We start from the raw sequence: 27,836 nt of genomic DNA, 5'->3' as shown, positions 1-27,836 counted from the left end.
CAGACCCTTTGGGAATGAAGGTTTGGGTCACCCTTTAGGAAGAAACCATGATCGGCTAAGGGGCTTATTCAAGGTAAAGGAAATATAGAAAGGTAAGGGTATTGGAAAGTAGTATAAATACCGGATAAAATCACATGACCAGTTTTTTTTTAAAGAGGGAATTATCATAAGGATTTTCTCCCTTTTTTATTTTGAATGTTGAATGTGTGTATTCCTCATGATGTATTGACCTTATAGAATATTATTTAAGTATTATTAATTTCACATCAGGGTCATGAGATATCAAAGGAGATTAAATAGCCTCAATTATTTTGACCCATTTGGGGGGAAGGATTATATTTTTTGATTAAATGCAATCTAACTGGGATTTAGTGATAGTACAAGGTAAGGCTCTTGTACACAGTAGACCCAGGTTTAACCCCTGGAGCCCCTTAAGATCCTTTGAGTGTAGAACCAGAAGTGAGCCCTGAGCACAACTGGGTGTGACCCAAAGAAAAACACAAGAAGGACAGGATAACTATTCTCTATGTGGAATTGGGACCCTAGAATGTGTTTCTTAGGGTCTAAGCTTTAAGAAGATCTGTATGAGGGGCTAGAGAGAGAGTACAATAGGCACTTGCTTTACATGTGGCCAACTTGGTTTTGATCCCCAGAATCTCATATAGTCCCCTGAACCCACCAGTAGTAATTCCTGAGTATAGAGCTAGGAATAACCCCTGAGCATTGCCAGGTGGCTCAAAAAAATCAAAATAAATACATAAAAAGAAGATATGAAGAGTACCAAGTTGACAAGGGCTTATTTGTGTATCAGCTTAACTGAGCCTTGAACTGTCGGTTATTTGATCAGATATTATTCTGGGTATTTTGATAAAAGCATTTTTGGACAAGATCAATGTTTAATTTGATAGACTGAGCAAAACAGATCACTGTGATAGTGTATCCCTTATCCATTGAGAACCTGAATAAAGCATTCAAGCCAACCAGTCAGTTGGGCACTGTTTTTCCAGATGGCCTTTGAACATTGGCCTTTATCCCTCTTTTGGAGTCAGATTAAATATTCCCTCTCCCTTGGGCTTGAGCCTGTGGCCTTCAATGTGGAACCATGCCACCAACTTTCTTAGGTATCCAATCTGCTGACTCAGCCTGCAGACACGAGACCTTTCAGTATCCCTAATTATGTAAGCCAATTCCTTAGAACAGTCTCTTTCTGTGTAAATTATACATATCCTGTTGGTTCTTGGAGAGTCTGGACTTTAGACGTTTTGAAAGGTTTTTAAATATAGAAAGATAAAAATTGTGCCTAATAAAGGTAGGCCACTGCTATGTTAAGTAGTTTGAAACTGCTTCAGAAAGATTAATTTGGTATCATGTATAAAATGGATGGAAATGGAAACAGGAAGGGTAGGCAACAGATTCTTCTTGACTAGAAATACAAGTTACGAAAGCTTCAAAATACATGTGTGTATACGTATGTGTGTGTGTATTTGTGTGTTTGTGTGTGTGTGTGTGTAGCTTTTATAATGGGTAAAAACTGAAATGTAAGCTTAGATCTGGGGCTGGAGCGATAGTACCGTGAGTAGGGCACTTGCCTTGCATGTGCACATCTGATTCCCAGCATCCCATATGGTCCCTCGAGCTCTGCCAGGAGTGATTCCTGAGTGAGAGCCAGGAATAAGTCCTGAGCATGACCAGATATGGCCAAAAGAAAAGAAAAGAAAGCTCAGAACCTTGTTGTAAGTAACACAATCCCTTCCTGTGGTAAGAATTAAGTGCTATAACACCTGTGTGTTCTGTGTGTGTGGAGAAACTAAGGATAGGCACCCTCCCCCAAAAAGGATGGTGGCAGGATGGGGAAGTGACAGTGACTTGAAACTCAGAAGATCAGTTGTGATACAAAACAGCTTTGTCTATAGGTCTGACCATTTGAATGAAAATATATTTTCAGTGAGAAATAGTTTTTTATAAAGGGGTATTTTAAAACTGGAAATTGAGAACTTTTCAGCCTTATGTTCATTTTGAAATTTGTTTTCAGAAAAATACTTCTTTCCTTGATAAGGTAGATAGCACAGAGGGTAGGGCGTTTACCTTGCATGTGGCCCTGAGTTCGATTCCTCTGCCCCACTTGGAGAGCCCGGCAAGCTACCGAGAGTATCCCCCCTGCACGGCAAAGCCTGGCAAGTTCCCTGTGACATATTCAATATGCCAAACACAGTAACAACAAGTCTCACAATGTTACTGGGCCTGCTCGAGCAAATCGATGAACAACGGGAGGACAGTGCTACAGAGCTTTAATGCCTTAGAGTTTAGTGTATATGATGACAACAATTCTATTGTGTTTAGAACAACTTCAGAACTGCAAGGTTTTTTTTTTTCTCTTCTTTGGGTCACACCTGGTGATGCACAGGGGTTACTCCTGGCTCATTGACTCAGAAACTACTGGTGTTGCTCAGGGGAGGATGCTGGGAATTGAACCCAGGTTGGCCACGTGCAAGGCAAACACCCTACCCACTGTGCTATGGCTCCAGTCCCCAAACTGCAAGGCTTTTTCCTTCCTATCATATTAAACTTTTGGGGGGAGGGGTGGTGGAGGGCACCCTAGGGCTTACTTCTGATGCACTCAGAAAGCACTACTGGTTGTGCTGTTGTACTGGTTGTGTGATCCTCAAGGCTGAGGATCAACTCCTGGTTGACTTCACGGAAGGCAAGCATCTTACCCCCTCTACTCTCTCTCCGGCTCTATATAAACCACTTTAACAAAGGACACAGCACTGACTATGGCTAGAAGTGGAATAAAGAAACAGCGATTGGGTACAACTGGACCAGCATTGGAAGAGTTAGGAGAGACAAGGCAACAAACATCCAGTACCTAATTGTAAGTTAGGAGGCTGGAGCAATAGTATAGCAGGTATAGTGTTTGCCTTAAATGTGGCCGACCTGAGTTCGATCCCCCCACATCCCATATGGCCCCTTATGCACTTCCAGGAGTAATTCCTGAGTACAGAGCCAGGAGTAATGTCTGAACATCACTGGGTATGACCCCAAAATCCAAAAAAAAAAAAAAAGGCATAATTATAAGTTGGTTATTGTACTAGGCATTTCTGTGTGTAATCAGTGCAGTTAAATCCTAACAAAATTCTGTGAGGTGTAGACATCATTAATACCCACTTTACAGAAAAGAAAAAAAATTAAACAGTACATTGTGGGCTGATTGGTAAATTTTTGACTTATTGTCTCTGTTCCTCTCTCTAAAATAACCCGAGGTGGGGTGAGCTGTTGACATTTTAAAATGAAATCAAATATGTCATTTTTCTGTCAGTATTGAGGAATAGAGTATAATTTTATATTTGGCCAAAGCATTTCTCAGGGTGATATTAGATAGCAATACATGCCCAGTTTCCATAAATCAGCAGTGTATATTCATGTAGTTATTTCCTGGCTTGTAATAGTGGTGGATGTAGGTTATTCAGTGGAATTATCTTTGTGCTACATTGTAGGTTCAGTGTATTTAAAAAAAAAAAAAAGCTCAATAGCTTAAACTCAAGCTTTGAATGCAAATGGTCCAGGTTTTCTCTCCCCATGGGTCGGGGGTACTCCTGAATGGTACCAGCCAAGCCATTGATTCATACAAGGGCCTAAAGATATTTGGCCCTGCCATGCCAGGGATACAGCAGTGCCTCCAGAACCACACCCAGTTGCTGCTAGGGGACCTTAGGGGGGACCTAGTGATCCTCAAGCAACCATGTGGTGCTGGGAATCAATCCTGGGCTATGTGCTTTAAGCATAGGGCAGCAGGAGACCCAGGTGTGATCCCAGGTACTATATTGTTCCCTGAACATCACCTGAGCCAATTATTATTTGGAACGCTGTGTAATATGGTTATGACTTGTGTTGTTTTGTGCTTATTAGTTGCTAACAATAACTGTAATTTTCACAGATCCTTGGTAAGCCTATTAAATTTCTGGTTTTAGGGGCTGGAACAATAGTATAGTGGGTAAGGTGCTTCCTTGCATACAGCTGACCCGGGTTCAATTCCCAAGCACCTCCAGGAGTGATCCCTGAGTGCAGACCCAGAAATAACCCCTAAGCATTGCCAGGTATGGCCCCAAAACAAAAAGCAAACAAAAAATTTAAATTTCTAGTTACATAAAAATTGAGTACAAGAGTTCCGAAACTATATGTTCTTTGATAGCCACATCTCAAAAATACATTTTGAGAATGTGGAAAATCAAATTAGTATCTTACATGAATGAAGTACATAGCTTTTTTTTTAGTGTACATATATATCTAAAAATGTAAAAAGGGAAAAAAGAAGTTTAAAAAGAAACATGTTTGTGTTTATATAATGATTTAAAGAAATCACAAAAATTTTCATTTGTAATTTTTTTCCAAAAAATGCATAGGTGAGAATCTTCTTTAAAAATTCTAATTTGTTATATGGTCTATACTAAAAGATACTAGTTGCTTAAACCTCACACTAAAAATTTTATTCCTTACAGCTAGTTCTATAAATCTGTTTCATCCTCTTGACTAACCACCGTCTTTAATATTCATAGGTTATTGAATCTTTGGGAATCATTATTTATAAGGCACTGGACTATGGCTTGAAGGAGAATGAAGAAAGGGAACTGAGCCCCCCACTGGAGCAGCTCATCGACCGTATGGCCAACACGGTGGAAGCTGACGGCAGTAACGACGAGGGCTACGAGGCTGCCGATGAAGGCTTGGAGGAGGAAGAGGAGAAGAGAAAGGTCTCAGCCATCCGGTCATACAGAGACGTCATGAAGGTGAGTGGCACTCTCTTAGCTCTTATTTCCCCAGAACAAGTCTCCACTCTTTGTATTTTAAAACACAGTTTTAAATAGATGAAATGGGCAGAGACAGTACATGTCATTGAAATCCTAAAAGAAGAAGAAAGAGAGGGTGGAAGAAAGGTTTCAAGACATATAAAAAATTTTTTAAATTTGAGAAATACCATGTCATAGATTTATGAAGCCCAGAAAACCAAGAGGAAAATAGATAATATGAAAGAATATAATTTTATTATAAACTGATAAGCACCTCAAACAAAGTATAAAATCAGAGGTTAATCGATTTCATTATTTTCAGGAGAATCAGACCAGTGGTTTTCAACTGCCAGCCCAAAGACCAGCACTGGTCTGTGGGAGTAAAAATATTGAAAGCCATTTATTTAGACTGTAACTGACTTTGTAACAGAAGCAGTAAAAAATGGAAAGTAACTTCAAAGTTCGAAGAAACTAGAATTCTATAGTGAAATACCTAGCAGAAAAAAGGTAAAACAGAAATTTGTCACAGCACTATTAACAATAAGGCCTAGAAATTACTCAAATGCCCAACCTGTGAAGGTATGATTGCAATTTTGTACAACTTGGATGGAATTGGAGAATATTATGTTGAGTCAGAAGGAAAATGATAAATGCCAGATGTGCACTCTTATATGCAGACTATAAAAGAGAGAAACAAAGAAATACATGCAGAAACAAATAAGGGAATTAGACAATACCAATGCAGCCACGTTCCTCGGTAGTAGTGGGAGAATCTTTAAACACTGGGGGGAGGATTGGTATAGAAGCTGTGCAATTGTAAAATGACTTCCGTAGTATTATAAACTATGATACTGCAATTTAAAATTTTAAGAAAAAGAATAAAGGTGAACCAGATATTTTCTGACAAAATTGCATGACGGAGAGTGGGACTAAAGGAGTCACCCATTGTTCAGCAGCTTTTAGACAAGGGGAGGCAAAGTGAATTGAACAGCCCAATGATACCAGATTGAACCCCCGAAAGCACCAATATTTTGGTTTAACTAAAATTCTGTTCATAGAATAAGAGAAGGCAGGTTAAGAGATTACATAACTTAGCCCTCAGTTGTTCAAATATAAACTGACAATGTTAAATTGTCTAACGTCCTATAAATTCGTGTTGACAGATATGGATCAGGGCCTCCTAAGTATGTTCCCCTTCTTATCCAATAGATTTGTTTGTTTGAATTTTTAGTGACTGTAAAAGTTGACACTTCATGCTTACTGGATACCACACACTGCACTTATGTGATTTAAGCTTTTTCCTTTAATATAAACATAATACACATTCATTAGAATACAGGAAAACAAGAGTTCTAGAGTTGAAGTGCCTTGGGTTCAATTCCAGGTCTACTGACTACCCTTTCTAAAATTTAACTTCCTAATTGGGTTGTTATAAAAGGATTAGTTAGATGAGGTCATGCCTGTAAGAACAAAAAACAAGCAATTCATTGACATGGAAATAACCACCAAAGTTTTTTAGCCTCTGGCTATACAAACAGATTCACTTTATTTTATTTTTTTTTATTAGTGAAACACCATGAGATACAGTTGTAGACTTACAAATTTTTGTGCTTGGGTTTCAGTTATACAATGATAGAGTACCCATCCCTCCACCAGTGCCCATTCTCCACCACCACTAATCCCAGTATCCCTCCCACCCCCCTCACTTTAAAAGGGTGAGAAGGGGTGGGAGTCAGATTGTTCTGTAATGTATATTTTGACATATTATATATAAACATTTTTGTAGAATTAATATGTTTTAACCATTGTAATATCTTTGCTCTTAGTTTTTATTGTATTAGCAGTATTGCTGTGATATTATTGGACACTTTATGGTATTTTTTCTCTTTGTTTTTAGGGCCATACCCATCAGGGCTCAGGGCCTACTATGGGCTTCAGAGAGCTATAAAATTCCTCAGTGAATCAACATTTTCATAGAATCTGGCTCATGGCAGTAGTTGTTCAATAAATGTTTCTTGAATAGCCTATTGAGGGAATTTATAAGGTGAACTGAAATTCAGAAGGAAAGAAAAAAAATACTCTGTAAGAAGTCTTTTATTTGTCATGCACTCGTTTTTCAAGTTATTTCTCCATTCACCAGTTTCACCAGTGTTAAAAGCTGGATGTAGGAATGCCAACTTGCCTCCTAGTAATCTTCAGTATGCAAAATATAATATTAATGCTCACATCCTTAAGGTCATTAAATCTCAGATTGTGTCCAGTTTTCCAGGGGTCTCTTAAGGTTGTTTTTTTGTTTGTTTGTTTGGTTTTTTTTTTTTTTCAGATACAGCATGTTCTGTTTGGGAATGGAAGTTTAGTCAGAGATTAGAATGTTACTGAATTCATGCTTTACTGAATTTTACAGCTCTCAGCTTGCATGCAGCCAACCCCACTTAGGCCTCTGGCGGTGCTTGTCATCTGCCAGCACCTCCAGGAACAACTCCTGAGCATAAAGCTGGAGGTTACCCATAAGCTCCCCCAAGATTTTATGGCTTGCCCAAAATGTAATGGGGAAATTATTGTCTTCTGGGCCCAAGCAAATTCATATTCTGCCACCACCTGTCTGTTGGATAGTGAAAGACAACCTATGAGTGGGTTGTGGCATCAGATGCTTAGATTTTATGATACTTGTCTATAAAATATATACATCGATAAATTTGCATTCTCATAGAAAATGTATTTCATACCCTGAATTAGCGACAAATTTGAAAATCATTGGTTGTGCCATGTTCACATTATATTGGAATATAAAAATATGAAATTTGTTAGAGGTAGAAGTTGTAGAAGTTGTATTTTATTTGTAGATGTGATAATTATGTATTGGAAACATTTTTTTAAAATTTTTTATTAGTGAATCACCGTGAGATAGTTACAGACTTACAAACTTTAGTGCTTGCGTTTCAGTCATGATGGATGAATGATCGATGTATTGGAAACATTTTTAAATAAAAAAACTGATGATGAACTATTTTTTTTGTTTTTTTTAATTAAAAAATTTTTAATTGAATCACCATGAGATACAGTTAAAAAACTTTCACGATTGAATTGTAGTCATATAATGATTGAACAACAATCCCTCCACCAGTGCGCATTTTCCACCACCAATGTCTCCCGTATCCCTCCTGCCACCCCCACCCAACCCCACCCCCTGCTTCTATGGCAGACAATTTTCTTCTTACTCTCTCTCTAGTTTTGGGCATTGGTTTGTAATACAGATACTGAGAGGCCATGATGAAAAACTCTGTTCTTTGTGCGTTGATAGCCCTGTGCAGTTTTTACTTTTCATGCTTCCAGATAACACAGATCTTGCTTGTATTGGGTACTGTGTAGAAGTTTTCTGAATGAATGAGGCTTGGGAGCTGGAGCAGTAGCACAATGGGTAGGACGTTTGCCCTGAATGAATGAGGCTTTACCAGGAATTAAACTCACATCCTCATGCTTACCCTTCCAAGCCACTGCACCATCTTGGACCCTTTCTTGCTGAAGATCCCAAACAGCAGTGCTATATACTTTTTCTTCAGAACATACGGGGGCCCTGGGGTTTGAATTCTTGGTTTCATGCTTGCCAAACAAGTGCTTTTAGCTATGGAGTCATCTTCTAGGCCCCAGAAATTATCAAAATAAAATGTACATTTTCATAGCAGAGATAAGTGCCAGGAGGTTTACTCCATGGCTTGGAGGCCAGTCATACATGCTAGGGGAAAAGGCAGCTCAGATAAAGAAGGGAGGACCAAATAAAGGGTGTTGGGAGGATTCTCCCAGGATGGGAGATGCATGCTGAGAGTAGACTTTAGACTGAACTTGATTGCCACTCGATGCCTCTTTTGCAAACCACAGCACCCAAAAGGAGAGAGAGAACAAAGGGGAGTGCCCTGTCACAGAGGCAGGGTGGAATGGGGTGGGGGGAGGGATTCTGGGATCACTGGTGGTGGAGAGTGGGCACTGGTGGAGGGATGGATATTCAATCATTGTATAACTGAAACCCAAGCACAAAAATTTGTAAGTCTACAACTCTACCTCATGGTGTTTCACTAATAAAAATCTAAAAATAAATAAATAAAATATAAAATATATTTTATATTTTAAAATATTTTATATTTTATATAAAATTTTCAGTAATTAAATACAAAAAGTAAGTTTGTAGCATGTACTAAAAATGGAGAACTTACAGTTTTTGTGCAAATGGAGTATCTAAAACATAACTTTTGTGCATGGATACAAAATTGTTATTTTGTAGAAAGATGAAATTATTCTTTTTGTTAGACTTGTAGTAGTATTGGATTTTCTAAATTATCGCATATAGTATTACATCTTTTACTTACAAATGGCTTGTAAGAATTATGGAATCCATACAATAAGATGTATGTATCTTATGAGGGAAAGTATAATTAGTGGGTGTATTTTGTTCTCTATTGTCTTTTTTTCATTCCTTGTACTGATGAAGTATCTTCTCAGTGATTCATATGTCCTGCTAGTGTTCTTTTTTTTAACATGATATAATTCAGCATTTGCACATATTGAATTAGCCCTGGCTTCAGAATTCCACAGGGCTATGTTTGATTTTTATTCTTTTTTTGTCAACTCTATGTCAAATCACTTGAATTCTTAGAGTTTCAGTTTCCTTTCTATAAAAAAGATAATTCACAGTTATATTGAAGAGTAATTGATGTTATACTGTGTACAATATGTCAAACTAGAACTTTAAAGTATATTTTATCCTTCAAATAGAAGCTGACTAGTCCTAGTAAGCTAGGTATCTGTCTGGTATCTGTCTTTGGATCAGTTTCCACATAATTGTATAGACTTTGCTGGTATTATGATGCATTAAGTTTTAGGTATAGAAGTTGCCTTTTTATCTGATACAGAAATACGGTCTGTCTGTTTATAAGTCACTGTAACATCCAAATGGTAAGTAAGCACCATTATTTTCTTTTTCTGTAGTTGTGTGCTGCTCATCTCTCAACTGAATCCGAGGCACCAAATCATTATCAGGCAGTATGTCGTGCACTGTTTGCAGAAACCATGGAGCTGCATACATTTCTGACTAAAATAAAAAGTGCAAAGGAGGTAAGCATCACGTTTTTGGCATCATGAAAGATGAACCTGTTGTCAATTTTCCCATTACATTGGAAATATTTTCCATTCTTATGAGTTCTGGAAACCGTTTGGGAAAGAAGCAACTTAGATAAATTCATTCAATTCTTTAAAATGCAATTTGGTAAGGGCTGGAGAGATGGCACAGTGGTTAGGACACTTGCCTTGCACGCTGCCATCCTGGGTTCAGTCCATGGCACCACATATGGTTCCCCAGCACCACCAGGAGTAATTCCTTAGTGTCTGGCTAGGAGTAACCCCTGAGCATCATTGGATATGGCCTCCAAACCAAAAATAAATAAAAATAAAATGCAGCGGGTGAATTTGTATGATAAAACAAGACTTTTCATAAAGCTTCCCTACAGATAGGAAATGTTGTTAAGTAGTTGGATTAGTTTTCCACAACAGTTTCTTTTCACCCTCTTCCTGGTACTCTTCTGTCTTAAAGCATCTGATACTTTAACTATGTTATAGTAGATTTGACTAAACATTTTATAGAAAAGGTTGGAATTAAAATTCAGATAATTAAAGTGGTTTTTCGAATTCATTTATTATTTGGGGTTGGAGCGATAGCACAGTGGTAGGGTGTTTGCCTTGCACGCAGACAACATGGCCGACCCGAGTTCAATTCCTCCGCCCCTCCCGGAGAGCCCGGCAAGCTACCAAGAGTATCTCGCCCGCACGGCAGAGCCTGGCAAGCTACCCGTGAGGTATTCGATATGGCAAACACAATAACAACAAAGTCTCCAATGGAGACGTTACTGGGCCCACTCGAGCAAATTGGTGAACAATGGGAGGACAGTGACAGTGATTTATTATTTATCATCTCGGAATTTTAAATATTATATGAAGATCCAAGGACAATCATTGTAATTTACTTGCAGTATATATTGCCATATTTTCTGTTGCACAATAGTTGTGAAGTTGTGAAAATTCATGAAACCTATATAAAGCAGCAGTGTCTAGTATATAGTAAGAGTCCAGTACATGCTAATTAGTGGGTGTCACATTTATTTATGACAAAATCATAGAGTTTCTGTAACCTAGTTTAAGTTCGTTTTAGTTGTTACTGTTTTTTGGAGGCCACATCCCCTTGTTCAGGGCTTACTTCTGGCTTTGTGCTCCTTGTAATGCTTGTGGGACCATATCCGGTGCCATGAATCAAACCCGGGTCAGCTGCCTAGAAGCTTAACTGCTGTACAAGCCCTCTGACCCCTGTAACTAGTTTAAAACTAAAAATAGCTTATAGTGCAGGGAGGGACATAAGTGAGATATGTACAGAAGAAGAAAAATACCTTTAACATAAATGTAAAACTAACAGCTTTGGTAGTAAGTAACAAAGCCAGATCACTAATAAATAATCCTTAAATGAAGCCTTTTTCATGCATGAATACGTCACAGGGACTGCTCTAAGTGCTGTAAGCATTTCTTTTCTGCTCCAGCCAGGATACTCTTTGTAGTCCATCCTTTTCTGATGAGATACTGAAAAATTAAGTTTAGGTTTTTAAAAAGGTTTTATAGAATTGCATCCAAAAGGAAATTAAACAGTGTGGAAGGGTGAACTTGTGTTATTTAAAGAATAATTATAAATGTATAAGAACCAGAAGATAGAGGATCCAATTGAAAGCTATTGGAGGAAATAGCTTTGAGGTTTAGTATTAAAAATAATATAAAAATTCACTTTTTGTGTTTGTTATAGAACTGGAGCGATAGCACAGCAGATAGGTCATTTGCCTTGCACTCGGCCTACCCAGTTGGCCAGGGTTCGATTCCTTTGCCTGCCCCTCTCGGAGAGCCCAGCAAGCTACTGAGAGTATCACGCCCACACGGCAGAGCCTGGCAAGCTCCCTGTGACGTATTCAATATGTCAAAAACAGTAACAACAGTCTCTCAATAGAGACGTTACTGGTGCCCACTCGATCAAATCAATGAACAATGGGAGGACAGTGCTACAGTACTACAGTGTCTGTTATTATATTGCGATTGCTTTATCAGGAGAAGCAAGTATGTAGGGGCAGGGGGCACACACCCAGTGGTGCTCAGAGATCACTTCTGGCAGGAATTTGGGGATCATATGCAGTGCCAGGGATTGAACCTGGGTTGGCCATTGTAAGGCATTGTAAGTACCTTACCCACTGTACTATTTCTCCAGCCCTGCAAGAATTATGTTTATGGTATAAGCATAGTACAGTAGGGTTGGTAAACTAAATTAAGTGAATTCCTAAAATCCTAACAAACATTCTTAAGAACCACTTCAGGGCTTAAAGAACTATATTAATAAGGTTTTCAGCTCTACTCCAGTGAACTTTTTTCCCCCTCCAGATTAAAATGTGGCTTTGACAGATAAACACGTCCTCTAAGGAGACGATTCTTAAACGTTATCAAAGTCATTTCAGTAAGATTTTTGAGGAAATAACGGATAGTGTCTGAAATCATTAGTTTGCCTATGTGCTGAAACCCCCAGAAACTGATCAAGCCCTGCTCAGGTGGGTTGGGCTTCTGGCCACGTCTCACCTGTCACCTCCTGTCACCCCATCATTTGTAGACCTGATTAGTTCAGTCCTGTTTTCTCATTCCTGTTATGTTTCCTTGCTTGCTGATCTGTCATTTAAACTTTTCCATTCTTTTCTCCACAGTTGCCCATCCATTTCAAAAATGAACTCTGTACCACAGGCTCGGTTCTCCCCAGGGTCCCACACGCTCTCTTAGCTCACTGTGAGAAACTGCCCTCTCCCCAAGTCTGGATTGGGGAGGGTGTGGTAATCCTCTTATACTCCAGACAACTACTTGTCATATTTATACAAAAATTCTTTTTTTTTCCCCGAAGCTGTGCCACCAACTGTCTCCCTCATATCCTTGTCACACTTCACTGATAACTTTGTTATTTTATTGATATAAAGAAACTCGATTTTCAAACTCTTAATTTTCCTCCACTCTACTTCAGTACCATACTTGAAACACCTTATAGCCCTCGATCACTTCTAAAAAGCATGGGCTCAAGTCCCCCACTCTCTCTGGAATCCCCACTCTTTGCATCCATTCCCTCACTGCCTCCTAAACTGTTTTTGCATTCCTGTGTTTCCTAGATTTTTGTCTCAGATTATCAATTCTTCTTCGATTCACTCCCAGCCTTACATGAACTAGGTTAAAGTGATTTTCTTGGGGGTTAAGGTTCACAAATCCCATAGAGATCTTGATAGCTTCTTAAACTGTGGGCCACTGAAGTGGGGGGAGGGGTCCACAACTTAAAAACCGTTTTAAAAAAATTTTTTTATGTTTTATTATTGGTTAATGTTTGGTTTGTAGACCTAGTTTTATATACTCAGATACCTGGGGTGGTATAAAAAATTCTCAGCTAAAAGGGTCACAGTGAAAAAATTTAAAAAGCCAGTTTTTTCTTTTTTTTTTTTTAATGTAGGAGTACTGCTATTTATTCAGCCACTGATTAGGCTGATTGAATTGTGCATGAACTCTACCTTACTTGTTTTTTTCATTTTTTATAATTTTATTTATTGAATCACCGTGAAAGCAGTTACAAAGCTTTCAGGTTTAAGTGTAGGTCATACAATGAAACACCCATACCTTCACCAGTGCCCATTATCCACCCCCAACAACCACTCCAGGAAGTACTTGGCCAACAGGGCCAGTGGTCCAGTGCAAGGGCCAGTGATGTGCTCTGCAGGGAATTTCAGGACTCACTCCACATCCCTGGCTGGGCCGTGCTGAGGCTCATTCCATTCATCAGCCAGGCTACTCTCCACTCTGACTTTAAACTTTCCCTTCTGACTTCCTCTGCTCCTCTCACTGGCCCTCAGGTCCATAGAACAGCAGGGGGAATTCTTTTGTCCTTTAATCCTCAGCAGTCCATTTCCCCACATTACACTGAGTAGCTTGCCCACTGACCTTGAGAAAAAGCAGAACCTTGAGGAACCAGCACTTTCCTTTTCAGCCTTTGTACCATTGCCACGAGAGAATAAAAGCTAGGTCAGCTGCCTGTTAACCCTTTCTGAGCACCAGGCACCCCATAGCTCTGCAGAACCGTGTTGTTCCCTGATTAATGTGGATCCTCAAGAACTGGAGAATAAAATTAAATGCTATTATATTGCTCCCAATGTTCTTCATGATATTTCACCCACTTTTATGTATGCTCCCCCTTCTCAGTACTACCTTCCTTGCAATTTACACAATCCAGTCAGAACATTTATATTTTTCTAGACATAACATGTAACTGAACATCTATGATCTTTGCATTTTCTATTTTTTTTTAACCTGGAATTCACTTCTCATGTCTCCTTGGTTAAACTTATCTACCTATTAAAACCCTTCTCATGTATTAACTCCTGTATGAACTCATTATTCTCCCTTGACCCAACAGTAGTAACACTCTCTACATTTTATTCATCCAGGTGCTTCTTGAGATAAAATTTTGTCATCTTTTTATTAGTGATATTTTTTTCTTTTTGGGTCACACCCAGCAATGCTCAGGGGTTACTCCTGGCTCATGCACTCAGGAATTACTCCTGGCGATGCTGGGGGGACCATATGGGATGCTGGGAATCGAACCTGCGTCGGCCATGTTGGCTGCGTGCAAGGCAAACGCCCTACCCGCTGTGCTATTGCTCCAGCCCCTTATTAGTGATTCTTAATGCAGCCTGGGCATAGAGGAAGCACTCTAGAAATGGAGTTGAATTGAAATAATAAAACAAACTGTAAAATGTGTAAGTCCTGACATTGAAGGACGTAGTTTTTAGCCTTTTGCTTATACACTTTGTGTTGTAGGACTTACCAATCAATACTGAGATCTCAGGGTTCAAGTAGATTTTCTTTTCCTCTACATTATATGTGGCTTTCTTGAAATTTTAGAAAAATCTCTTATAAATAATTTGTTATTTTAACCTTTTCTCAAAAGTACTAAGTTTACCCTACTAATAAAATAATCTGTTCATTTGATGATTTTTTTTCTGGAAGATTTCAAAATATCATAAATATTTTAAGAATTAGGCAGCTTTCTTTTTTACCTATGCGTTAGTGTATGTCTAGTGGAATTTTCAAAATAGTAACTTCTAAGTTAACACAATAAAAATGTCAGATTATATATATGGCTCACTTCAAGCCTGTGTTTTCCCTTTGAAACGCGTATCTTGCTTGCTTGTCTCAGTTTTGTCTGTTCTCACTCTGGAGAAGCCTGTATTCTCTCTCTCTCTCTTTCTTTCTCCTCACATCTTTCTAAATAATTTTCAGCAAAAACTCTCTTGTTATCACTTACATATGGTACTTAGAGTAACTGGATGAGGAAATGCAAGGATTTAAAGGGGGATGCCTACATCACCATTGGCCCCAGAGTCTAGGGAGAAGAAGGAAGAGAGTGAAGGGGAAGGGAGGGGAGACAGGTGAGAAGCAGCGGGGGCAAGGGGACTCAGGCACCTCAGTTTCATTCAGGAGTGGTAGAGCCAAATACCCAAACCACAGAGTCAACAACACGGAAATCATGAGACCCAAACTTTAATAAACAGATTTAAAAGATGCCTGTCAAAGTGGCAGGCTGGGACAGAGGGTGCTCAGAGAGGGAACCAGGGAACACTGGTAGAGGGAAGTTGACACTGGGTTGGAGTATTTGCGTTTGAACATGATATGTCAAACCCCAACTATAAATAACCTTGTAATTCTTAGTGCTTTAATGAAATATAATTTACAAGAAAAAATAAAAATCATCTTGCTTCACACGAAACAAATATATATATATATATACACACACACACATCAGTGATGTTTTAAATACCTTGTATCTATCTCCATATATAAAATCTGGATATTTTTGTATAAGGATATTTCAAACTCAGTAGCTAATATTTTGCTAATTATTTAATAGTTGATAGCACTGTAGCACTGTCCTCCCATTGTTCATCGATTTGCTCGAGCGGGCCCAGTAATGTCTCCATTGTGAGACTTGTTGTTACTGTGTTTGGCATATCGAATACGTCACGGGAAGCTTGCCAGGCTTTGCCGCGTGGGTGAGATACTCTCAGTAGTTTGCCGGGCTCTCCGAGAGGGGCAGAGGAATCGAACTCGGGTCGACCAGGTTGACCACGTGTAAGGCAGATGCCCTACTTGCTGTTGATAATAGCTGGTAAACCAAAATTACTTTGATTATATCAAATTTCACATATGCTAAATTGGAAATTTGTTAAAGTATAAAACCCATCATCTGTTTCCAAGCACTATAGTTTTATAAAGTGGTAATTATATTTATGAAAGCTGGCTAGTTTATAAAAACAAGGCCTTCTAGTTCATTATCTCTTTATTTAGAAGGCAAAATATATTCAGTCTAATTTTGATGATTTCCTCCTTAGACATTTAGTGAGATCATTTAAGGTTATTCTCTGAATGACAAAGATTTGAATAAACCTCCCATTACTGTGCTTCAGAGGCAATTTGATATCCTTGAAAGTTTTATTACTGTGTCTCATAAGCAATTTGATATCCTTGCATGTAAGTATAGATGGAGGAACTATCAAGCAGTCCATTTGGTGCATTAGGTTGTATGAAAGAAGAGACAACCCAGCTCCACTGCCAGTTACCCACTTGGCACCACCATCCCAAACCCTACCTGTCACTGGAGAGCATGGAGGCTTGCTCTTTCAAGCCTGTGTTCTCTCTTGAACACGTATCTCTGCCTTTCCCCTACCACTCTGGAGAAACCCATGCTCTCTCTTGAACACATATTCCTCTCTTTCACTCCCCCCTCTATCTTAGAATCAGAAACAGTTTCTAAGTAAATTTTATTCAAAAAAACTATTCTGTGGGGCCGGAGTAGATGGTCCAACAGGGAGGGCATTTGCCTTGTGCACAGCTGACCAGGGTTCAGTCCCCGGCATCCCATATGGTTTCCCGAGCACCACCTGGAGTAATTCCTGAGTACAGAGGCAGAAGTAACCCCTGAGCATCATTGGGTGTCACCCAGAAACAAACAAACAAAAAAAACTATTTTGTTTCACACACACGCACATGCCCACATGCATACACATAAAGAGCATGTACAGTGGAGAGTAAAGAATTTAGATGGATGGTTTCAAATGTAAAAATTTTATTTAGGAGGAATAATGTTATTCATGGTAGTGTATTTTTTTTTATTAGTGAAACACCATGAGGTACAGTTGTAGATTTACAATTTTTTGTGCTTGGGTTTGATTATACAATGATGAGATACCCATCCCTCCACCAGTGCCCATTTTCCACCACCATGGATAATATCCCCCCACAGCGGGTAGGGCGTTCGCCTTACACGCGGCCAACATGGCCGACCCGAGTTCGATTCCTCCGCCCCTCTCGGAGAGCCCGGCAAGCTACCGAGAGTATTCGATATGCCAGACACAGTAACAACAAAGTCTCCAATGGAGACGTTACTGGGCCCGCTCGAGCAAATCGACGATCAACGGGAGGGCCTTTACCTTTTACCTTTACCCCATCCCCCCATCCCCCCCGCCTCTGTGGCAGGGCAATCCCCTGTGTTCTCTCTCTCCTTTTGGGTGTTGTGGTCTGCAAAAGAGGCATTGAGTGGCAAACATGTTCAGTCCATAGATGGTAGTGTATTTTAAATCCATTTCCGATCAAGTTTTTTTTAATCACTGGTATATGGTTTTGTTTCTATTAACTGAAGTATCAGTTCCTTAAACCTTAATTCCTGCTACTTTCCCATATTTCTAACAGCTGCAAAATTACCTTTTCTGCTCACTTCACTTTATTTTGATTTTGGTATTTTTTTTGTTGGTTTGTTTATTTGGACCACACCCAGTGATGCTCAAGGGTTACTCCTGGCTCTGCACTCAGTAATCACTCCTGGCAGTGTGGGATGCTATATAGTACTATATATCTCTGGCCCAACTCCCTTCACTTTATCCTCATGAACAGTCCTCTAACTCTTTACAGATTAATAAATTGAAGTTTAGAGAGATTTCGGAGACCTGTAGAAGTCTCCAGACTTTACACTTCTGTTTCTAGTGATTCTGTCCTTAGCTGAGCCAAGATGCTCTACTATTCCCTTGCTATTCATGCCATTTACTGTAATAAGAAAGAGTTGGAGAGAGTTCTAGAAGGGAAGGTAGACGTATACTCAGAAGTATAATTCTGGGCAGAATTATAAAGTAGAGTGAGTCAGAGATAATACAAATTGGTTTTGCTTCCTTTTGCTTTGTGTGGCCAGAGCTATAAACCTATGGCTTCCAGGGTTTTCTCCTTGTATCTGCTCTGGGATCATTCCTGGCAGGACTTGAACCATATGCAGTGTCAAAGATTGAACCTAAATATACAGACTGTATGCGGTATTGGGCTTATAAAAGGCAAGTACTTTACTTGCTGTACTGTCTCTCCTGCCCCAGAGAGAATAAACCATGGAGTTTGGGGTAAAGAGAATTTATGCGAGTACCTGTGTATCTATGTCAGATATATACAACTGAGGGCAGGATAGGAGGAAGAAAGGTATTATGTTAAGTTCGGGTTTAAATAATAGGGATATGGGTATATGTAAAATGGAAAAAAGACTAGTGTGTCATGAAAAGACAGGTGTGTCCAAAAAGTGTCAGTGGCTGAGATAAAATAATTTTCAGTTTGGAAAGTCAGTTATCCTGGTTTCTAGCATGCTCAAACTATGTTGAAACTACATTGTGCATGTTTAGTATACTTCCCACCTCTCATTTTTCCACTAAAACATTTTTGCACAGTCAAGGTATAAATTCATTTACTACAATAGAAAACAACTTGATACATTAGAGTAGCACACAGTTTAGCCTTTTTTTTTTTTTTTTTGCATTTTTGGGTCACACCCAGCGATGCACAGGGGTTACTCCTGGCTCTGCACTCAGGAATTAATCCTGGCAGTGCTCGGGGAACCATATGGGATGTTGGGAATCGAACCCAGGTCCGCCACTTGCAAGGCAAACACCCTACCTGGTGTGTTATCGCTCCAGCCCCTCATTAACCTTTTTTAGTAAATAGTAATCCTAGTCTTATTTTAAAATTCCCTAACTGATGTATCATTTTTCTCCCACTTATCATTTATGTGACATCTTAATTCAAACAACATTTTCTAAAAGAGACAGTGTTCAATGAAAACGCACCCTTAGACTGACCACAGACTGGGGTCACAGAGGGGACAATGTGGTAGGTTGGGAGGTGCTGAAAAGATCGGGTTGGAAAGATAGTAGCACTTTGGGGATGACACGTTGTGGTAGCATTGTTCCCCTAAAACAGAAGCATTTATTCTCTTGTAAAACAGTGTTAACTCAGTTAAAAAAAAAAAAAAAAGAAAAAATAGAGCCTGTTAAAACAGGTATGAGGGAGCAATTTGTGATAAAATTCTCTACATAGTTCGTGTGATAGAATAAATTATTTAACTATTATTTCCTCATTTTGTGACATTATTGTTACATAGGCAAGATATGTACAAATAAACTTTTAATATACACGTCCAGAGGCTGGAGATATAATATAGCGAATAAAGGTGCCTGCCTTTCATATGGATGTCCTGGGTTCAATCCCTGACATCCATATTGTCCTCGTTTCATATGGATGTCCTGGGTTCAATCCCTGACATCCATATTGTCCTCGGAGCACCGCCAGGAGTAACTCCTGAGTGCAGAGCCAGGAGTAACCCCTGAGCATCACCAGGTGTGATCTAAAACACAAAAATAAAATTGTCCAGCAAAATCTTCTCTGAAGTTACTATTTTTTAGAATGTTGAGATGGATTTCATAGGAAAAGAATTGAGTGTTATAGATGAAGTAATCAAATTTCAATATGCTGTAGAGCTTTTTAAAAACACGGGTTTGATATTTTTCATTGGTGAGTCAGCCCTAACATTGACATTACTACTACATTGACTGAGTAAAAATAAAATTCTTTATTTTAAAAAATTGGTAGGAAATCTCATTTCAAAGTGGTTGCTAATTGGAGGTTGGTGGGTGATTGGCAGATAGTGCAAAGAAGCCTAAAGTCACAGACAAGTACAGAACACAGTCGTTAGGACCACAACACTGTGGGCATCTTCCCTGGGCTGACCTGTGGGTTTGAGGCTCCGTTTTTTATCGTGTATATTTATCGTGTATATTGACAATTCAGTTACATGATTTAAATACAACTCCCCTCTTGTCAAAGAACCAAAAAACAAAAGTACTTGGTAATACTAAAATAGCATTATTTATAAATGAAAGTAAAATAACTGAACTTCATGAAACATTAGTTGTTCATATTACTGCAATAAGAATTTAAATGTAAGGCATGCAGATAGGCATGTAAACTTGTAAGTTCTATTTTCTAAGTGATGGAAGTTTTTTGTACCCTTGCACTTTGTTACATTGTACACATAACTGTAGAATTACAGAGAATATTTCACACATTTTGTCTTTGAGGGATAAAATGTCAGCTAGACTTAAATCATCATGGATTTCTTCAGAAGTTGTCTCTTACAAGTGTGGATTGTTATTTCTGATTATAATCATCCCTGATCTCTTTTCAAGTGTGGCTGCACTTGCATGCTTAATTAATTGCTTGTTGATATTTTAAACTTCTAAGATCTGTCTTCACCCTTTTGGGTGTGGTTTTTCATTTGAGCCCTTTGGTCTTAAACAAAGAGACATGACTCCAGGCTTTCTCTAAACACTTATCTGTATTTATCATACTCTTCTTTAAAAAGAAAAAAAAACACTAGGTTATTCTTATATCCTCCCAAGGCTGAACCAAGAAGATTTGAAATAGCTGAATAGACCTATTACTATTGAAGAAATTGAAATGGTAATCAAAAGTCTCCCCAAAAACAAAAACCCTGGCCCAGATGGCTTCACTAGTGAATTCTTTCAAACCTTTAGAGAACCTATTCCCAATCCTTTTCAAGATTTTCCAGGTAATTGAAGAAATGAAAACACTCTCAGTTTCCCAGTTTCTATGAGGCAGATATCACTCTGATACCAAAAGCAAACAGAGACACCACAAAACATAATTACAGGCTGATATCCCTGTTGAACACAGATGCAAAGAACCTCAACAAAATACTAGCAAATAGAATCCAATGACTCATCAAAAAGATCATATACCATGACCAAATAGGATTCATCCCAGGCATACAAGGATGGTTTAACACTTGCAAGTCAGTCTACATTATATACTGTATCAATAAAAGAAAAGATAAAACCATATAATCATATGGATGGATGCAGAGAAAGCATTTGAAAAGATTCAGCACCATTTATAATTAAAAATTCTCAACAAATGGGAGGTGAAAAAACTTTCCTCAGTAAAATCAAAGTCATCTGCCACAAGCCCACGGTAAGCATTATTCTCAATGAGGAAGAACTAAAAGCCTTACCTCTCAGATCAGTGACAAGGCAAGTTTGCCAACTCTCTCCACTTCTATTCAATATAGTACTGGAAGTACTTGCCATAACAGTTAGGCAAGAAAGAGATATCGAGGGCATCCAGATAGGAAAGGAAGAAGTATCTCTTTTAGTAGCTTTCGCAGTATGTAGTTGTCTTGGTTTTTCTTATTGATGACTGATACTCCAATTTTAACCTCATTGAAAACAGACACCTTTTCTAATTCACTGCTACGTCCCTAGTGTGATAGGGGCTTTATAAATATTTGATCAATGTGGAATGAATTAGAAAATCAGTGGTCAAATTTATAGATCTGATTTTCTACTATCTACCTTGACTTTTGGTTCCTGACACTCTTGAACTTGCTGCCAAAATGCAGTATTGACATTCTCCCTGCCTGTACCTTCCTCCTGCATCTCTTGCCTTGGCTATGGCAAAGCCTACAGTTACCTCACAGATTCATGTAACTCTAACTTCCAGGATTGCCCCTTGAGTAAGGATCTTGCTGAGTCCTTGTTATTTCTAAGTGGAAAGTTTAGACCCCTTAGCACAACGTGAGAGGCCATTTGCAGTTGAGCACACTGGGTCTCTGGGTTCTGCCTTCACTCTTCCTGAACTTCGTTCAAACCCTTTGATTCACAACCTCTACACCAGCTGGAAATGTCTTTTTCTTCTTCTAACAAGTAGGAGATGCCATTTTATCCTTATGACCTAATTCAAAAGTCCACGACTCTGAACAACTCTTTCTGATTGAAGTGTATTTATTTTCCTGTTTAGACAGAGGGCATTCTGCACTCACAACCACTTATCACATATTCTAACTTTCATTTATCTCTCCTCACTAGACTGAACTTGAAAGACTTTATGTTGCCACCTCTGCATAGAATTTAGAGTCCAAGACTGTGTCTATTTAAAAAAAATGTTTCCTTTGCTATCCCTTCATCACTGAAATGATACTTTTGGGGGGGACTGCACCCAGGTGTGCTCAGGGCTTACTCATGGCACTGTGCTGAGGAATTATTCCTGCCAGGGCTGGAAGGACCATATGTAGTGTCAAGGCTCAATCCTAGATCGGCTGCATGCAGGGCAAGTGCTCTACCTGCTGCACTTATGGTCTGGCCCCTGAAATGCATTTTTTAATGTAATAAACATCATTATTTTATTCTAGAGTTAGACTTTCCTAAGTGTTTGCCATATTAATTTGAAAAAAAAAAAGCAAGAATGGTATCAAACTCAAGTTCCTGTCCTCTCACATTTATATTGGGAACAAATATTAAGAGTTGTAGAGTGTTGGGATTAAATTGTTATTTATTTTTAATTTATAAAAATGTTCAGTGATCAGTGTAGGGAATAGGGCACATGCAGTGTCAGAAGTCAATCGTGGGCCAAAACCCAAATCCCTAGGCCAGTTTTTAGTGATTTTTTTAAAAATAATATATTTTTTGGGGGAAAAAGATCTCATACCGCCCACAGCAAGGTTGAACTCAATTTATGTTGCTTTTATTTATTTGTTTGTTTGTCAGTAACAGTGGAGACAAGCTTCACAATGGAGACATTACTGGGCCCTCTTGAGCAAATGATGAACAATGGGAGGATGGTGCTACATATTTGTTTTGAAAATAGAAAGGTCTACTAGAAAATAGAAGAGAAAGAAACTCTCCAGCTGGGAGGAGCTTAGTATAGGCCTAAGTTAAATATAGCTTGGTTTGTGGATCTTCTACAGAAAAACTGAGTCTTTGTGATAAGAATGTGTACAGAAAATGCAGGAATTTAGGGTGGGTCTGGCTAACTTCAGGCCTTTTGGATTATCTATTTGGCTATGGGCCTTTTGACTTTGGCATTATCCATTGTCTCTCAGTGATCATTTAAAGATATATAATCCCCCAGATATTCCTGTCGTATCACTTTCTCCCTCCCACTTTACTTTTCCCCTTCCACTTCAGATGGACAGTTTAATGACCTATAGTAAACGGGTAGGCCACAATGGTAGGATTAGTGCTACTTTGTAATGTTTAAAATGGTGAAAAAGAACAAAAATTGGTCAGGAACCTCTTGGAGTCTTCTCTGGGTTGAATCACTAAAGTTCATCAGATTAAGGGAGAGGTCCAGAGGATGGGGAGGAGTCCAATCTCCTCAGGGTCTTCCATAGTCTTATCAGGTCTTTGTTTTCCTATCCACCAAGTGGATCATCTCAAAATTTTCCTTCCCAGAAGTTTTGTTGACCTAAATTTCATTGCCAAGGGCCTTTCCCTATCTACCTGCCTACATCATTATGTTCTCCATTTTCTTTGTGGAGACAATGGTGAACAAGGAATAAGTGTCTTGAAGTGTCTTGAATAAGCCATTCCAGTGGTGTGTAGTCAGGGACACGGGAGTGAATGTAGAACATGGCAGAAGTAACTACGAGAGCCTAACCTCCAGAGGGAAACATTCTGTTACTCTACCAAACCAATCTCTAAGGCTGTTTAAGAATAGCCTTGGCCACTTATTATGAAAAAAATAGACTTAAAAAAAATACCCTTAAAAAAAAAGCAAAACAATGCAGTGTATATTTCATCTACTAATAAACAGCTTACTCGAGCGGGCACCTGCTCGAGTAATCGATTAACAGGATGACAGTGACAATACCAGCTTACACCAGGGGACTTCTAATCAGCCTAGTCCCTACATTTCTTAAAGTGGTTGGCCAGTAAATTGTTGTGGTGTTGGAACCGGGACACCCAGACAGCGGTAATCAAAGCTTCCGTATTGAAAATGTCAGGCTAAGGAGGCAACAGAATTGTGGGATTAGGGCACCAAGGTGGGCTTTGGCAAGGGAAAAGCCATGTAGGCAGCAGAGTGAGTGCTGTGCTTTGGCTCTGAGAGCTGGCTGTTCGGCAGATGAAATGTTGCAGACAGACTCTCTTTCCTCATATGCTATCCATATTAAGCCTCCAAGTAAGAACCTTGGTTAGGCTACATTTCTCTGTCCCGTGGAGGAGCTCATGCAAACTATATTGGTTTGCTGTTAAAGCAGGGTAAGTGCCTCGGTATTAGGGTTGTGCGATTCTCTGAGCACCAGCAGACACACGGAAGAGAGAAAGGACCATGTGACTGCTAGAGCAGGAGGGTCTATGACTGGACAAATGTCCTAGAATTTTTAGCCGACATAACTGGCAGAAGATCCTTCTCCCTAAGTCCTCTCTGGAAAGGATCTCAGCGTCTTGGACTTTAAAAACTAACTCTGTAAATTAGGCTTTGTTTTGGGAGAACTGACATGGCTTGGAAGACTGAGACTCATATACTCCTTATTTATTGGAAATCCAAGCTAATTAGTCACTAGAATATGCCCTCACTCTTATGAAGGCCATCAAACTCGCACGCTCTAGGACAGTTTGTTGAGCTCAAAAAAAAAGAAAAAAGAACCAGTCTAGGTCACAAGAGGAAACAGAATGGCAAGGAATTTTATATTCAGGCCTGTGCATTCCACTCAGGGCAGCAATTAAACAAACCCTCGGATTCTTTCCCATATGTCTATTTTCCTGACACAACAGATCTTCAAGCCAAGAACTGCAGCACCTCTTAGTGGGAAAAAATGAAGCAAATGCCCCCAAAAGCATAACTCCAATGTCAGGATGAATGAGAAAGAAATCTCTTCAGCCATCAACTAGAATATCATGGAAATTAGGAGTCTTATAGTAAGTTTTAAAACTCTGTTAACTATTCAAATGCATGGGCGCAGAGTTCTTCACCAGAAACATTGTAGCACTGTCCTCCCATTGTTCATCAATTTGCTAGAGCGGGCCCAGTAACTTGTCCATTGTGAGACTCATTGTTACTGTGTTTGGCATATTGAATGTGCCACGGGTAGCTTGCCAGGCTTTGCCTTGCGGGGGAAATACACTCGGTAGCTTGCCGGGCTCTCCAAGACGGGTGGCGGAATTGAACCCGGCTCAGCCGAGCCGGCCTCACGCAAGGCAAATGCCCTACCACTGTGCTATCGCTCCAGCAGCATTGTAATTTATACAAAAATTCCCAAAATACTTGATATGAAAACACACAGTGAATGAAATAAAAAACCTTTCTGGAAAATGCAACAAATAAATTTCAGTCTCACAGAGGAGCGGATAAGTGAAAACAAGGATATGAATTACAGTATATTGCAGATGGCTGAGAGGAAAATAAGATTTAGGAAAACGAAAATATCCTTCAAGAAATACAAGACATCATTAGAAGCAATATTAGGATAATGGGAATATCTTAATGGTGAAGAGAGATAGGGAACAGAGTGCTTAGACAGAGAAATAACAGCTGAAAACTTCACAAGCTCAATGAAAGAACTAACTATAGAACTAACTATAGGAAGCTTAGAGAAAACCAAAAGTTTTAAATGCAGAAATTCATGAAAGATATCCATGTTCATGAATTGGAAAATAAAATACTTAGAATGGTCATCTTATCTGAAGCAATCTATTTATTCAATACAATGCCTACTAAAGTGCCAATGTCATTTTTGAGTAAGCAACTCTAAAATTTGTTTGAAGCCATCAAAGAACTCAAACAGCCAAAGTAACTAAAGCAGTATGGTATTGAGACAAAAATAGCACACAGATGATGGAATGGAATAAAGAATCCAGAAATAAGTCAACACATACATGGACATCTAATTGTGACAGAGGACCCAAGTGCATATGATGGAGAAAAGAAAGCCTCTTCAACACACAGTATTGGGAAAACTAGACATCCACATGCAAAATAAAATAAAACTAGGTCACCAACATTGTGCACAAAAGATTAACTCAGAATGTACTAGAAACTTTAGCTATTAGACCTCAGCCCACAAAATACATAGAAGAAAACATAAGGGATACACTCTCTGACCTCAATATCAGAGATGTATTTGGAGACACAACTTCATTGGCAGGGGAAACAAAAGCAAGAACAAGCAAATGAAGCTACATGGAATTAAAAAGCTTTTGTACAGGAAATGAAAATATTACAGAAATAAAAGGGCAACTTAGCAATGGGAGAAAACATTTGCACATTATACAGATGTCAAGAAGTTAATATCCAAAATATGTAAGGAACTTAGAGAATTTCACAACAATAAAAAGCAGGCAACCCAATTTTTTTAATGGAAAAAAAAAAGGGTTAGCTAGATCTCAAAAAAAGACATTCAGGGGCTGGAGTGATAGCTTAGCGGGTAGGGCATTTGCCTTGCATGCGGTTGACCCAGGTTCGATTCCCAGCATCCCATATGGTCCCCTGAGCACCGCCAGGGGTAATTTCTGAGTGCCGAGCCAGGAGTAACCCCTGTGTGTTGCCGGGTGTGACCCAAAAAGCAAAAAAAAAAAAAAAAAAAAATTCAGGTGGTCCACAAATGCATAAAAAAATTTAGTATGACTTATTAAGGAAACAAATCAAAACTACAATATATAACTTTACAATGTCATTCCCAACATTGTAAAATTATATATTGTAGTTTTGATATATAGATAAAAGGATATTAAAGAAACCTTACTACACTGAGATAGAATTTAGTTTGGTGCCACTTCAGTGGGAAAACAGGAAAACAGTATAATTCCTCTAGAAAATAAATTTTAAATGATGAAAATTTAAAAAGTGAGAGCCACATACAACAAATCTACTTTTCCTCTGAGACTAGGTACAAAATAAGGATGTTCACTTTCACCACTTTTTTTTGATACAGCATTGGAAGTTGTGGCCATAGCAATTAGCAAGGAAAAAGAAATAAAAAAAGATTTCAACTAGGAAAGAAGTTAACCTGTCACTGTTTGCAGTTAACATGATAATGTACAAGGCTCAAGGAAAGTACCAGGGTTGGTGTACTTGGTGTAGCCCTGGAGTACCCCAAGCACCACTGAGATCACCCTGGAGGTTCCTGTCACCACAGAGCCTCAGCAGCACAGCATCCTTGGACCCGGACACCAGTAAGTGGCCTAGTTAGCCAAAAATCATTGGAAAGTTTCCCCCCTACCCCCAACCACTGAGCACTGTTTGGAAAGCTCTCCCCCCAAAAGAGGAAAAATCAAAAACCAAAATATGACTCCACAAAAAAAAACTTTTAAAAGCAATTAACCTGTACATTAGGTGGCAAGCTACAAAATCAATATAAAAAATTTATTGAGTTTCTGTATGCAACAGTGAACTAGAAGAAAAAAATTAATCACATTTACAATTGCTTCAAAATACCCCAGGAACCAACAAAAGAAGTGAAAGATTTATATATATAGAAGTATGACTCAGCTATTAAAAAATAGAAGACGAAATAAGGAAATAAAAAGTTATCCATGCCCATGAATTGGAAGAATTAACAGTGGCTACCAAGGAAGGGCGGGAAAAGTGGACAGTAGGGGCATGAGGACAGTGGGGAGAGATATTGTCACTTTGTTGGTAGGCATGGTGTGTTAGCATTGTACCCTTAAAACATTTAAACATGTAAATGCCTTTGTTTGTTTGTTTTGTTTTGTTTTTAGAGTTATACCCAGCAGTGCTCAGGGCTTACTCCTGGCTCTTTGCTCAGGAATCACTTCTATCATTAATTAGGGGAACATG

At 38.9% G+C, this 27,836-nt stretch overlaps 1 protein-coding gene across 4 annotated transcripts in view; it reads left to right on the top strand.

The window, feature by feature from the left end:
• Window positions 1-4,564: 4,564 nt before the first annotated feature.
• SPIRE1 (spire type actin nucleation factor 1) overlaps window positions 4,565-27,836 on the top strand; it is a 91,315-nt gene continuing 68,043 nt past the window's right edge. For 2 of the 4 annotated variants that reach the window (XM_056126685.1, XM_056126684.1), the window contains exons 1-2: window positions 4,565-4,784; window positions 9,765-9,890. In XM_056126685.1, the coding sequence (XP_055982660.1) occupies window positions 4,659-4,784; window positions 9,765-9,890 (252 nt within the window). In that variant the 5' untranslated portion in view covers window positions 4,565-4,658. The remainder of the gene's footprint in view (window positions 4,785-9,764; window positions 9,891-27,836) is intronic. The other 2 variants (XM_056126687.1, XM_056126686.1) reach the window with 1 other exon arrangement.

This window comes from Sorex fumeus, unplaced genomic scaffold (genome assembly GCF_029834395.1).
Source record: "Sorex fumeus unplaced genomic scaffold, SorFum_2.1 ptg000063l, whole genome shotgun sequence".
Classification (NCBI taxonomy): domain Eukaryota; kingdom Metazoa; phylum Chordata; class Mammalia; order Eulipotyphla; family Soricidae; genus Sorex; species Sorex fumeus.
The sequence above is the reverse complement of the archived record's forward strand: the minus strand, read 5'-3'. Positions and strand labels throughout refer to the sequence as shown.